The following is a 13,381-nucleotide window of genomic DNA, read 5'->3' on the forward strand; positions in this document are numbered from 1 at the left end:
CAGGACAAAATGGAGGACATTATTAAGGCCTTGCTCCAAGCTACAGCAGCTCAGCAGGAGACTAACAGACTTCAACAGGTCTCCATTGAGGAAACCCGCCAGGCCTTAAGAGAGGTGGTACAGCACCTGGACGCCCGGCCCAGGGATGTTAATACTGGTCCTCCCACCACCACTCACTCCGTACGAGCCAGTCACTTCCTCCAAAAGATGACTTCGGGCGATGATGTGGAGGCCTATCTCGCCGCATTTGAAAGAACGGCCGAAAGGGAGAGTTGGCCCCAGGAGCAGTGGGCAAGTCTGGTGGCACCTTTTTTGTCTGGGGAGCCACAAAAATCATATTTCGACTTATGCCTGGCTGATGCCAAGGACTATAAAAAACTAAAACAGGAGATCCTAACTCGCTTGGGAGTCACCACCTTTGTTCGTGCCCAACGGGTCCACCGCTGGGAGTTCCATATGGACAAGCCTCCACGTTCACAGATGCATGACCTCGTCCATCTGTCCTCAAAATGGCTACAGCCCGAGACGCTGACGGGACCACAGATCGTGGAAAGGGTCGTGATGGACCGGTACCTGCGATCATTACCCGCGACTCTGCGCAAGTGGGTGAGCCATGCAGACCCTAAGACCGCGGACCAGTTGGTTGAGCTAGTGGAGAGGTACGTGGTGGCTGAGGAGCTGATGAGTATGCCCCACCAAGCCCCGATGGCGCACCGGCGAACTCCCACAGACACTGGTAAGACTGTTCCAGGGGAGAAGGGTGCTGGGTGGTGGGATGTACCTAAGACTGAGGGTGTAGAACTTGGAGACAGGCCTGCCAGGCCAGGAAGGTTCTTGCCCCGTAAACGACTAGACATTAATATGATTCAGTGTTTCCGGTGTGGTGACTTCGGCCATATTTCCGCTAATTGTTCACTTACAACTGAACCTATGCAATGTGATACTGCTCATGTCTACCGCAGGGGGTCTTTCTTTGCACAGACAGCCTGTACGGCTGACTGGCAGGCTGAGACTGATAAGCACATGTGTGTACTCACTGTAGAGGGCAACCGAGTAGAGGCACTGTTAGACTCTGGTAGCTTGGTGACACTTATAAAAACTGAGCTGGTGAACCCCTTGAGGCATAAGGGGAAAACTGTTGGTGTGACCTGCATACATGGGGATAATCGATATTATGTTACTGCCGAGGTGAACATCGAGACACCATGTGGCTCTGCTATAGTTTCTGTGGGTTTGGTGCCTGGTCTGATGTACGATGCAATATTGGGGAGAGACTTTGCTCACTTCTGGAAATTGTGGGAAAGCTGTTTTGTTCCAGAAGTGAACAACCCCGGTCCACTTGAGAAGGTTGTCGATATAGTGGAGGAGGGAGTTTCTTCTGAGTCAGAGTTATTCCCTTTTTCTACTATGATTGGCAAACTAGAGAATGCGGAGCGTGACGGTGGCCCGCCAACTGATGTGCCTCCCATTGAGGTGGGAAGTGTTGTTGGGCCAGTTGATCATCTGCCTGATTTAGAGGTCAGAAGAGAGGTCTTTGCCGTGGAGCAGTTGAAAGACCCTACTTTGGTAAAAGCCAGGAAGAATGTAAAGGTAGTTGATGGTAAACCTGTAGACCCTGATAGTCCTTTGTCCTATCCCCACATGGCAAGTTGTCAGGATTTATCCTGCCCTGAGTGTCAGTATCATGCTCCCAGACCACGTTTTAAGGGTCCACTAGTTCCATTGCCTATTGTAGAGGTGCCAATAGTGAGAGAGCACCTGAAACAGGCTCAACAGGCACAGCAGAGGGTATACAACCGCAATGCTCGGTTACGCAGCTTTGCTCCTGGGGACAGAGTGTTAGTGTTGGTTCCCACTGTGGAAAATAAACTTTTGGCTAAATGGCAAGGGCCCTTTGAAATCTTAGACAGAGTGGGACAGGTCAATTACAAAGTTTACCAGCCGGGGAAAAGAAGCCGGAACAGATATACCATATAAATCTGTTAAAGCCCTGGAAAGATAGAACGGTACTGTCGGCCGTCCCAGGCCCCTCCAGTAAGTCCAGGGCCCTTAGTTCCCGAAGTGACAGTGGCAAAAACCCTGTCAGCAATTCAACAACGAGAGGTCAAGGAGTTTCTGGTTAGAAATAGGGTGCTGTTCTCTGACATACCTGGGAAAACCTCGGTCGTTAAACATGACATCATCACTGACCCAGGGGTTAAAATTAATCTAAAGCCCTATAGGTTACCAGAAGCACCAAGAGCATCGGTGTCGAAAGAAATTACAAATATGCTAGAGTTAGGGGTTATTGAAGTATCACATAGTGAATGGTCAAATCCCATTGTGTTGATTCCAAAGCCCGACGGGAGTGTGCGTTTCTGCAATGACTTCCGAAAGTTGAACAGTGTTTCAAAATTCGATGCCTACCCGGTGCCACAGTGAAGGAGGCGTTGGCCATAAAGTGGGCGTTACAAAATTTAAAATTTTCGGTGGAACACAGGCCAGGGGGCCTGTTGTTTAAAGCAGACGCGTTGTCACGCGTTCATTGTTTGGGGGCTTCAGTTGTTCCGCCCCATAGATCGAAACAAAGGGGGGGGGATATGTGATAGGATCACTGGTAAAGTGGTCTGTAACAGGGACATTTATCCCAGATTCCTGTCTTATGTGTTTTAAAATCCCCAGGAGAAAGTCTGCAGTATAGCAGGCTTGAGTTTCGGCTTTTTGAAAAGCCGGTTTGGGACCTGGGGGTTGTGGGTGAGAGGAGAGGGAGGGCTCCACCCACGGCCACTCCAGGTTTTGGTTCTCTTAGCCTGGTAACAGGCTTGTTAGAGTTTTCCACCTGAGAGTGGCCAATATAAGCCTAGTTTGTTTAGGGCTGATTGTCTCACCTGGGAGAGCAGACAGGGAGTTTGCTCAGAGACACTTGGATACCTAACTGTGAGTGTTGTGCTGTGCTTTTGTTGCTGGCGAGGGCATTAGGCCCTGCCAGGTTCTGGTAGTGAGGGAACTACCTGTGAAGTTAGTGCCCCGACAGGGCTAGGATTTATATTTATGTTTTCTTTATGTTTCTGACATTGTACAATAAAGACTGGCGCCGACCAGCTTGTACTTGCATCCAGTCTGGTGTGCTGCTTCCCTGCTGCTGTGTGTATGTGTAAGGAAGGAGTCCTCTACCCAGGAGAGGGACCCCCTAACCTAACTGTGTCACTATATATATATATATATATATAATATATATATATATATAGAGAGAGAGAAAATCCAGAAAACCCGGCACTCATAACCTTGGGTCAGGGATACTTGCTAGGGTGCCTTTCCAAAGGTGCATGACGCTTCCTCCACATAGCATAGAACAGACGGACGGCACTCCATAGACTTGATTAAGAAGAATAAAATGGTCCTTTATTGAGCCGACGTTTCGGGGTTCCCCCCTTCGTCAAGGACAGCAGTACAAGTGAAACAAACATACATGACAAACATATAAAGCCCCATAATCAGTCCATAATCAACTCACCTGTGGGATGCCAGCCCCCGACCTCCCGGACCAGCGAGTGGGAACTCGGACGCTGAGCCCATGACGTCATCAACCAGTGACCCACAGGAGAGCCAAAACATGTGATCCTGTCGCTTAGCAACCCTAAACACAGGGCGCTAAGGACACTGAATTAGAACAGCTATGATATTAATATTAAACAATCAATCATCATAATATTAAAATATGTGGCACTAACAAAGAGTTATACACTGATTACCCAGCTAGCAAGATTCAATGAAAGCAATCCGATTGACAATTAGATGTAAGCATCCATTAACCACTATTAGGAAAAATTACATAAATACAGGAAAGACATTACTACAAAAAACACTGCAAACCCAGAGTCTCATTCAGACCCCTTGGGGCAATAGTATCTAACATATGTATCCACCGGCTCTCTTTTTGCATCAAAATTTTATTTCTATTGCCACCCCTCACAAGGGGGGGTACATGGTCTATAATAATAGATCTAATAGATGCCACCCCATGCTTAAACTGGGCACAATGCCGAGCCATAGGCTGCTCACTGCCCCCACTAGCCAACGCCTGTCGAATGGCTGAGCGATGTAGCGCCATACGCTCTTTAAATTGGCGCTGGGTTTTACCCACATAAGATAAACCACAGGGACAGGTAAGCATGTAGATGACAAACATAGTGGAACAGGTCACTGCAAAATTAATTTTAAATCGTTTCCCCGTATGGGGATGACAAAACAAATTTCCAACAGTTAGACTTCTACACGTGACACAGCCCAGGCAGCGATGACAACCTGCCTTAATACTCAGAAAATGCATTGGTTGTGATTGACGATCAAGGCCCGTTATATCCAATCTCATAACACGATCACCAATATTCCTACTTCTTGTGAAACAAGGCATAAGCCTAGAGTCACGCAAAGTGGGTAAATCTCTATCTGAATTAATAATAGGCCACCACTGTTTTGCCCGTCTGACAACATGTGGGCTGTCATTACAGAATCTATTCACCCATGGAATACATTTACTATCAAGCTGCTTCTTGGGTTTACCAGGTCTTAATAAATCAGCCCTAGACATATGTAAGACTTTATCCTTCAACTTCATTAGTTCACCACGATCATAACCGTGACAGACAAATTTTTCAACCATATCAACCAAAGCTACTTCAGCCAAGGCGTCATCAGAAGTGATGCGCCTTACCCGTAATAGTTGGGAATAAGGTAAACCCTTTCTCAACGGCAAGGGATGAAAGCTGTCATTCCTTAATAGTGTGTTCCTGTCCGTACTTTTAGTGAACAGGGAGGTCTTAAACAAACCTGCCTCAAAAATTATATGCACATCCAAAAAGTTTACATCTGTATGACTACACTGATAAGTGAGTTTTACTACACTATCTGATAAATTTAAGTCATCCAGGAGAGAAGTCAACTGTACCTCTGGTCCAGTCCACATTAATAAAAGGTCGTCAATATAGAGTAAATATAATGCTACTTCAGCCTTCAAATGACCATCCACATAAAATAATGCCTGTTCAACAGAATACATGAAGGCGTTGGCATACGATGGGGCCACAGAGGACCCCATCGCACACCCCGCCACCTGTAAATAATAACTACCATCAAAAATAAAATAGTTATGGGTCAGAATTAGCCACAGTATTTTTTGTAGTAATGTCTTTCCTGTATTTATGTAATTTTTCCTAATAGTGGTTAATGGATGCTTAAATCTAATTGTCAATCGGATCGTTTTCATTGAATCTTGCTAGCTGGGTAATCAGTGTATAACTCTTTGTTAGTGCCGCATATTTTAATATTATGATGATTGATTGTTTAATATTAATATCATAGCTGTTCTAATTCAGTGTCCTTAGCACCCTGTGTTTAGGGTTGCTAAGCGACAGGATCACATGTTTTGGCTCTCCTGTGGGTCGCTGGTTGATGACGTCACGGGCTCAGCGTCCGAGTTCCCGCTCGCTGGTCAGGGAGGTCGGGGGCTGGCGTCCCACAGGTGAGTTGATTATGGACTGATTATGGGGCTTTATATGTTTGTCATGTATGTTTGTTTCACTTGTACTGCTGTCCCTGACGAAGGGGGGAACCCGAAACGTCGGCTCAATAAATGACCATTTTATTCTTCTTAATCAAGTCTATGGAGTGCCGTCCGTCTGTTCTATGCAATATATATATATATATACATATATATATATATATATATATATATATATAAATACTGGGACATTGACAGAATTTTCATAATTTGGCCTCTATTCACCACCACAACGGCTTTGAAATGAAACAAACAAGATGTGCTTTAACTGCAGACTTTCAGATTTAATTTGAGGGTAATTACATCCAAATCAGGTGAACGGTGTAGGAATTGCAACGGTTTCTATATGTGCCTCCCACTTTTTAAGGGGCCAAAAGTAATGGGACTATCAACTCAAAAGCTATTTCATGGAAAAGTGTGGGCTATTCCCTCGTTATTTCATTATCAATTAAGCAGGTAAAAGGTCTGGAGTTGATTCTAGGTGTGACATTTGCATTTGGAATCAGTTGCTGTCGACTCTCAATATGAGATCCAAAGAGCTGTCACTATCAGTGAAGCAAGCCATCATTAGGCTGAAAAATCAAAACAAACCCATCAGAGAGATAGCAAAAATCATTAGGTGTGGCCAAATCAACTGTTTGGAACATTCTTAAAAAGAAAGAACGCATCGGAGAGCTCAGCAACACCAAAAGACCCGGAAGACCACGGAAAACAACTGTGGTGGATGACAGAAGAATTATTTCCCTGGTGAAGAAAAACCCCTTCACAACAGTTGACCAAATCAAGAATACTCTCCAGGAGGTAGATGTATATGTGTCAAAGTCAACAATCAAGAGAAGACTTCACAAGAGTGGATATACAGGTTTCACCACAAGATGTAAACCATTGGTGAGCCACAAAAACAGGAAGACCAGATTAGAGTTTGCCAAACAACATCTAAAAAAGACATTACAGTTCTGGAACAACATCCTATTGACAGATGAGACAAAGATCAACTTGTACCAGAGTGATGGGAAGAGAAGAGAAGGAAAGGAACTGCTCATGATCCAAAACATACCACCTCATCAGTGAAGCATGGTGGTGGTAGTGTCATGGCGCAGGCATATATGGCTGCCAATGGAACTGGTTCCCTTGTATTTATTGATGATGTGACTGCTGACAAAAGCAGCAGAATGAATTCTGAAGTGTTACGGGCAATATTATATGCTCATATTCAGTCAAATGCTTCAGAACTCATTGGACGGTGCTTCACAGTGCAGATGGACAATGACCCGAAGCATACTGCAAAAGCAACCAAAGAGTTTTTTAAGGCTAAAAAGTGGTATGTTTAAGCAATGGCCAAGTCAATCCCCTGATCTGAATCCGATTGAGCATGCATTTCACTTGATGAAGACAAAACTGACGGGAAAATGCCCCAAGAACAAGCAGGAACTCCGGCAGTGGGCGCAGCAGCCGATGAGAGTCTGTCTGACTCTTCGGCTGCTAAAACAAACACACAGCTGCCGACACCGGCGGCTGTGTGTTTGTTAGTAGTAGTGTAGTGCGGGCTGCACTTATGTGCGGTCCACACTACAAATCAATCCAGCAGCGCCCTGCCTCCTCTGAGTACCTCTCTACAAACGCTAATCATTGGCTACTATTGTCTGAGAACATTTTATGGTTAATATAAGGTTTGCCTACCCTCCCAAATTTAGCGTGAAGCTCCTGATTTTTAATGAGCTCTGACAATACAGCTGCCTGCTATCAATCAAATGCTAATACATTGTTGACACTAATATTTAGAACATGGAGCCATTTGCTATTTTTATAAAAAAAAAATATATAAACCTAAATTGTCCTCAGACAATAATAGCCAATGATTAGTGTTTTCAGAAATATGGTCAGAGGACAGCTGTATTTTTAGAGCTCCCTTATTTTGATTTATCCCGTCACAGGCATTAACTGCACTCTGAAAGGGCACTCACTGACAGCCATCCATTTATTGGCTGTCAGAGAGTGCTCTTTCAGAGTGCAGGTCTGTATGCCTGCGACACTCAGCACCCAGCCACTATGGACTATATATTTATATATGTGACCCAGTTGCCTTACATTTGAGCTGGCCACTGTGGGGGAGTAAAGGCCACCACACCACTGACTGCTGCCCGACACCCGCACTGCTGATCAGTGCGCCGCTGCTGTTTCCTCCGCAGGTAATCGTGAGCCTCCTGCTAAAATAGGGAGGGTAGGCAACTCTGATTTAGCCTATGGGCTGTAATGGGCTAGCGCCATTAGCTACTGGGGCCAAGCTCTTGAATGCATCACATTCTGGAACTTGGTAAAAAGCAGCCCCCATGAAAACCTTAGGGGCTGCTTTTGCAAGCAACAACAGGAGACTGCAGCAGTTATATATGTTGTGGTCCCTGCCTGTATACATTTGGGGGATACCTATTATTTGCAGGTATGCCCCCAAATGCTGTGGCCACAACCCCTCCAGGGGGGCCCCATGAAGTTGCTGTACCTGGGCCCAAGATTTCTCTTGGCAGCCCTGGATATCACCATGAATCCCCCAAAAGTGTCAAATAATATAGCAGAACAGTATTAAAATGTGGTTAGTGTCCATAAGCAAAGTAGTAGATGCTCTTAAAGGTGTCAAATGGTTGATTTTTACAGGGTGGAAAAATGGTAGGCAGCAGTGGCGGCTCCTACTTTTTTTCCCTCCGGGGGGCTGCCGGGCCTGCAGTCCAAACCCTCGCTTTGCGGTGGCGGTGGCTGTGCAACGCGCATTCGAATAAAAAAAAAATCCACACCAAAAATACGCATGCATAGAATAAGGGCACCTGCTGCAGCCCAAATAAGCCAAATAAGGTTGTTGTAATGAATGCAGAAGCGTTTCCTATTGGACACGCTTTCTGCTAATGACAGTCCGTACTGGCAGTCCCAGGGGGAGGAAACACCTGCCTCTCTGACGTGTGATTAGCAGAAAGCACTTCCAATGGAAACACTTCTGCATTTATAAGGCTGCTAATTCACATGCAGGAGGACTGGGGGGACCACAGGGAAGCGTTGGACTTTACTGGGGGTGGGGGTGCAGCCCTGCAGCTCCTAGGTAAAATCTGCCACTGATATTCAGCAAGTGTTTTTCAGCTTATTAAAGTCTGCACAGTTTTTTAGGTACATAAAAATGTATTTAGGGCCTGATTCATTACCGATCGCAACTGCGCTTTCAATAGTGTTTACGCACGCAGTCTCACTGCTATAGTATGCTAATCCATTGCGATCGCTATGCCGCCACAGCACAACATAAGGACACCCATAACCTTACACACATCTGTAATCCTTAGCAAGACTGCAAAACCATCGGTAACATCAAGTACAATTGCAGCCTCACGCACACTGACCTTACTCAGAAATTACTAACCTCATCGCACGCCATGAGTACTCAGGCCTCGTACGGTATCACAGTGGATAATTTATGCACGCCCATGCAACGGCGTTCAAACACACTGGCACACCTGCGTTTCGCCAAACCCCCCCCCGTCACCACCCAAAAACGGCACTTCCTGTCAATCACTCTGCTATGGATCTGCGTAGTCACTGATAGCAGTGGCCGATTAGCGCATGCGCAGTAAGCAACAATCGGGCGATTGCGTGAATAATAACAGTTGCAATCCTTGCTGAATCAGGCCCCTTTTCAGTGTTTTAAGACAGGTTGTCAAAATGTTAGAATAAACCTAACTCACGCCAGCAAGTTCAAAAGCACTTTCCCATAAATGTAACAACACTGTTTCTGTCCCACATTATTGACACCATTTTTAAGCTTTTTAGAGAAATTCACTTGAAAACTGTAATGTCAGTATTAGCCATACTGTGCTATTTAAATGCCTCCATGTGTCTGATTATTCATTGTCAAAGGTGTACGAGAGGTTCTGTACTTTTTGGGTCATTCAGACCCACTCGCAAGTGGCAGTACGCTCGCAAGTGGGTCGATGTTCCCCACTGCGCACGCGCATGACGGAGAGAGCTCCGTCGTGCGCATGCGCGAGACCCGGACTGCGACAGCCAAGCTGTCGCTCCGGGTCTCGCACCAAAGGGGGCGTGCTGTCGATGGTGACTGACAGCACGCCCCCTTTGGTTGGCGTGCCGGGGGCGTGCCTGCCAGACGGAGGCGTTCCCATGGGAACGCCTACCGTCTGAAGCCGGCCCCACTGACATTACTAGTGATGTCAGTGGGAGTGATTTTGGCTCTGATCGAGCCAAAATCACTCCAGGACTTGTGGCTGGGAAACCCTACCGCAGGGTTTCCGTCGCAAGTCCGATGGTCGCGATGGTCTTGACCATCTTTTTGGACGCTCGTATATGCTGTGGGTGGAGGAGCGAGCGCTCTGGTCAGAGCGTCCGGCTCTGAATCAGGCCCTTTGTCCCAGCATTGCTAACTTAAAAAATATATATATATTTCCCTCACCTTCTCCTATAATCATGAGCGTGCGAGGGAAAAAATGCGATTTTGCTGTAAAACTGTACAGTGAGTTTGGAATTGAATTACAAGATTGCGCGGAGGTGACTTTTACCTACGAAATCACATTGCCGACCTAAATTCCCAGCACACTGAACTGAATTGAATTGCCCCCAATATGAATATTATATATAGAATAAAGAAGGCATTCACTACAAACAACGTAATATCAGACAAGGCATTTTAATTACATATCACTCAGTGTTACACCATAAATGGTTTACATTTTGTTCCTAGATAATGGATCATTTTCAAGAAACATTCAGGACACCATCATTTCCCAGCCAAGGTGAAAAGTGAAGTGCAACAAACTAAAAAAAAAAATATGCGTTAAAAATACCTGCCCAAATGCAAGCTAATGCTGGGTACACACTGGCTGTCATATCGGCCGTTCAATTGCATGGCCAATATATCGGGTATGCGTCGGCCAGTGTGTACCAGCGACATGTCTGTGAATGATGTTGTTCACAGACATATCGCGTTGGCTGTACTGCACAGCCGATGCCTAATACACTGTATCTGCAGATATATTGGTGCATCGTGCTGTGTGTACGGGCTGTCAACCAACCTCCAGTACACTTGTGCGGATGGCAATGATTGACAGCCCAACTGTCAATACCCGCCCAGTTGTGACGTCCGTCACAACGAATCAGGCAGTCTGTATGCAGAACATATGTTCTGACAGACCACAGATATATCTACAGATCAGTCAGGTGTGTACCCACCTTTAGTGTGTCGTAGTTATGCTTGTTCAAAAAGTTTGAAAAGACCTAATATCACATGCATTACACAGAGTGTACTCACAAAGGTGCTCTTGTGATTGGGTCAGATGGTATCAGAAATATTGTGAATAAGTAATGGGCATTTCCGGGCGGGGACTGGGAGGCCATAGTCAGACGGAGACGCTGCACCTGCCTAGGGCTGATGCAACTTTCAATTGTGCGACTAATGGTGGTGTATAAGGACGCACCAATCGGCATCACAATATGCACGGGGGCGCTTAAGGTGGGCTTCATAGACTTTGCACATTCGGCCGCACATATTTACATAAGGGAATAGAGTTTGTAGTGGCATTTGCATAAAGTTGCAGACAGGCGACCAGCAATAGACCCTGCCGTGTGCGCTTTTGCATGCGACTCAGAATCAGGCCAAACATGGGTAAAATAAATGAATTAATACACTACGACACCCAGCAGTACCCTTATGCTCCAGAATTGTTATTGTAACTGTTCTTCCCTGTATCTATGTCACATTGTTGTTCTGTTAAATAAACCTGAAGCCAGGTTAAACTTTACCACGTGTAGACTTACCACCACCAGCACCTTTGCTGCCCAACTCACTTAACATCCTGTACACCCCAGGCCCAGTGTACTCTGTGTACTGTCTGTTGTTATATACATATATTTACATCATACCATCTATCAAGTTACAGACCCCAGTGCCCTTCTCTGTCACTCTCCCAGTAGTTCACGTGCTACACTCCACTCTAATCTGCTAATAAGTTCAGTCAGTGTCATGATGTAAAGAATGTAATGTCTGTTCACCTTTTCTTATATTTGTGCAGATGTAAGTAAAATGCTGGTACTTTATAAATTCTATTTATGTTCAGGTTTGTCACTGAAAAAGAATGTTATCTAACTTGAGTTTCACTAAAACAGTCACCTACATCTGCTTCCTAAAATAATCCAATTATTCAAGCATTAGCTTCAAACTGAGTAGGCGTAACCCAGCCTGATTATTAGAGCAAAGCTTACAGAGAACTCAGAAGTTGATCACCTGGTTTTTTTTATACTAGTTTCAGTAAGAACAATGCACAGGCACAGAAGCTGCTCTGCATGTGGTGCCTGAGCACAGTATTACATGCGCTAGCAAAACTGGATTAATATATAGGTCAGGATTGAGAATTTACTTTATCTTATTACCTAACAGCTATTATCAGAGTGAGTAACTGGAATTCAGTGATGCCTGTTCTTACCTATCTTACACAACTCCCTTTCCGATGGAGCAAAAAATTATCACTCAAAGAAGACAGATCAGAAGAACAGGTAATACAAATCACTGCAGGTTACCATTTATTGTGCTGCCTAACAGTTTCTAATGCTTCAATATGCAAATACTTAGCTGACAGCTGTTTTCCTTGTATTATATATTTGCTACAGTACCTTTGAATTACACTGTAATTTATGATTAGATTATTTTTAGGATGTATTATCAACAAGTTTATTATTATTTGCTGATGTTTTTGGGGCGATTCCGCATGTCTCGGTTCCATGGCCATTCTGCGCAACTATAAGGTTACTCAGATGGTCGATTATTGAAGCATATGCAACCACCGCTATGTATGTACACACTTGCTTGGATCTGTGAAGCTGCCGGTGGGCGTCTCAATGCATTTCCAGGCGGATGCATGCATTAGTATATTTTCACACAGCAGCCGTGTACGGGATCATAGCTGCAATTGTATTAGTGTACATATCTGAATCAGGGCCTATGTGCAGTTGTGTGTACACACTACATGATGTGCACCGCATTGTTCATGCATGATGGTTATGCAGATTGGTCGAAAGTACGAATATTGCACAGTATATCAAAGAGCTTGTATGTTCTCCCCATGCTTGCATGGATTCCCTCCACAGTAGCGCACACATGAGGGTTTCTGAGTACTCAGAAACCCCCCCTGACAGACTCGAGAGCAGGCACCATGTTCTTAAGCCCCGTGGGTCAATTGGGAGGACCCGGAGCCTATATGATGTGATTTCATTAGAATTGCGTCATTTGGCTCCGTCCCTCCTGATTGACCTGCGAATCTCTGCATTTTGCCGCTATGGGGAGGTATCTAATGACATGGCGCAAGGTAAGTGTGTATGTGACGTGCGTGTGTTCGTAAATGTGTAGAATAAATATATTTATATAATATACAGTACACATAATAAATATATATATATTATGTAAAAAAAACCTTTGTAAAAATCCTGCATATGCTCCTGCTCCAGTTATTCGGCTTTCCTAACACAAAACTGGTTCTTTTATTGGCTCCTGGCAAAAAAATTAACCCTAGTGTTAGTGTGTGTGTACATGTGGTAGGGAATATAGATTTTAAGATCCACTGGGGCACGGACTGATGTGAATGGCCAAATATTCTCTGTAAAGCGCTGCAGAATATGTGTGTGTTATATGACTTGGTAATATAACTTACCATACGTTCCAGAGTTTAGTGCAATACCTCTTGTGTCTGATGAGCATGACTGTATTGAAGGTTTTCAACAACACAAGGATTTATTTATTAAACGTTGGCTATTCGATATTCCCCATTATCTGTGCATTTTTTACACGCAAAATGTAAAACCGCA

At 44.8% G+C, this 13,381-nt stretch overlaps 1 protein-coding gene across 1 annotated transcript in view; it reads left to right on the forward strand.

Moving 5' to 3' along the window:
* The first annotated feature begins 11,815 nt into the window (after positions 1–11,815).
* Positions 11,816–13,381, forward strand: part of ATP2C1 (ATPase secretory pathway Ca2+ transporting 1) — a 177,417-nt gene continuing 175,851 nt past the window's right edge. The window contains exon 1 of the mRNA XM_088462799.1: positions 11,816–12,076. Coding sequence (XP_088318925.1) covers positions 11,993–12,076 — 84 coding nt within the window. The 5' untranslated portion in view covers positions 11,816–11,992. The remainder of the gene's footprint in view (positions 12,077–13,381) is intronic.

This window comes from Taudactylus pleione, unplaced genomic scaffold (genome assembly GCF_031769625.1).
Source record: "Taudactylus pleione unplaced genomic scaffold, aTauple2 ptg000053l, whole genome shotgun sequence".
In the NCBI taxonomy this organism is placed as follows: domain Eukaryota; kingdom Metazoa; phylum Chordata; class Amphibia; order Anura; family Myobatrachidae; genus Taudactylus; species Taudactylus pleione.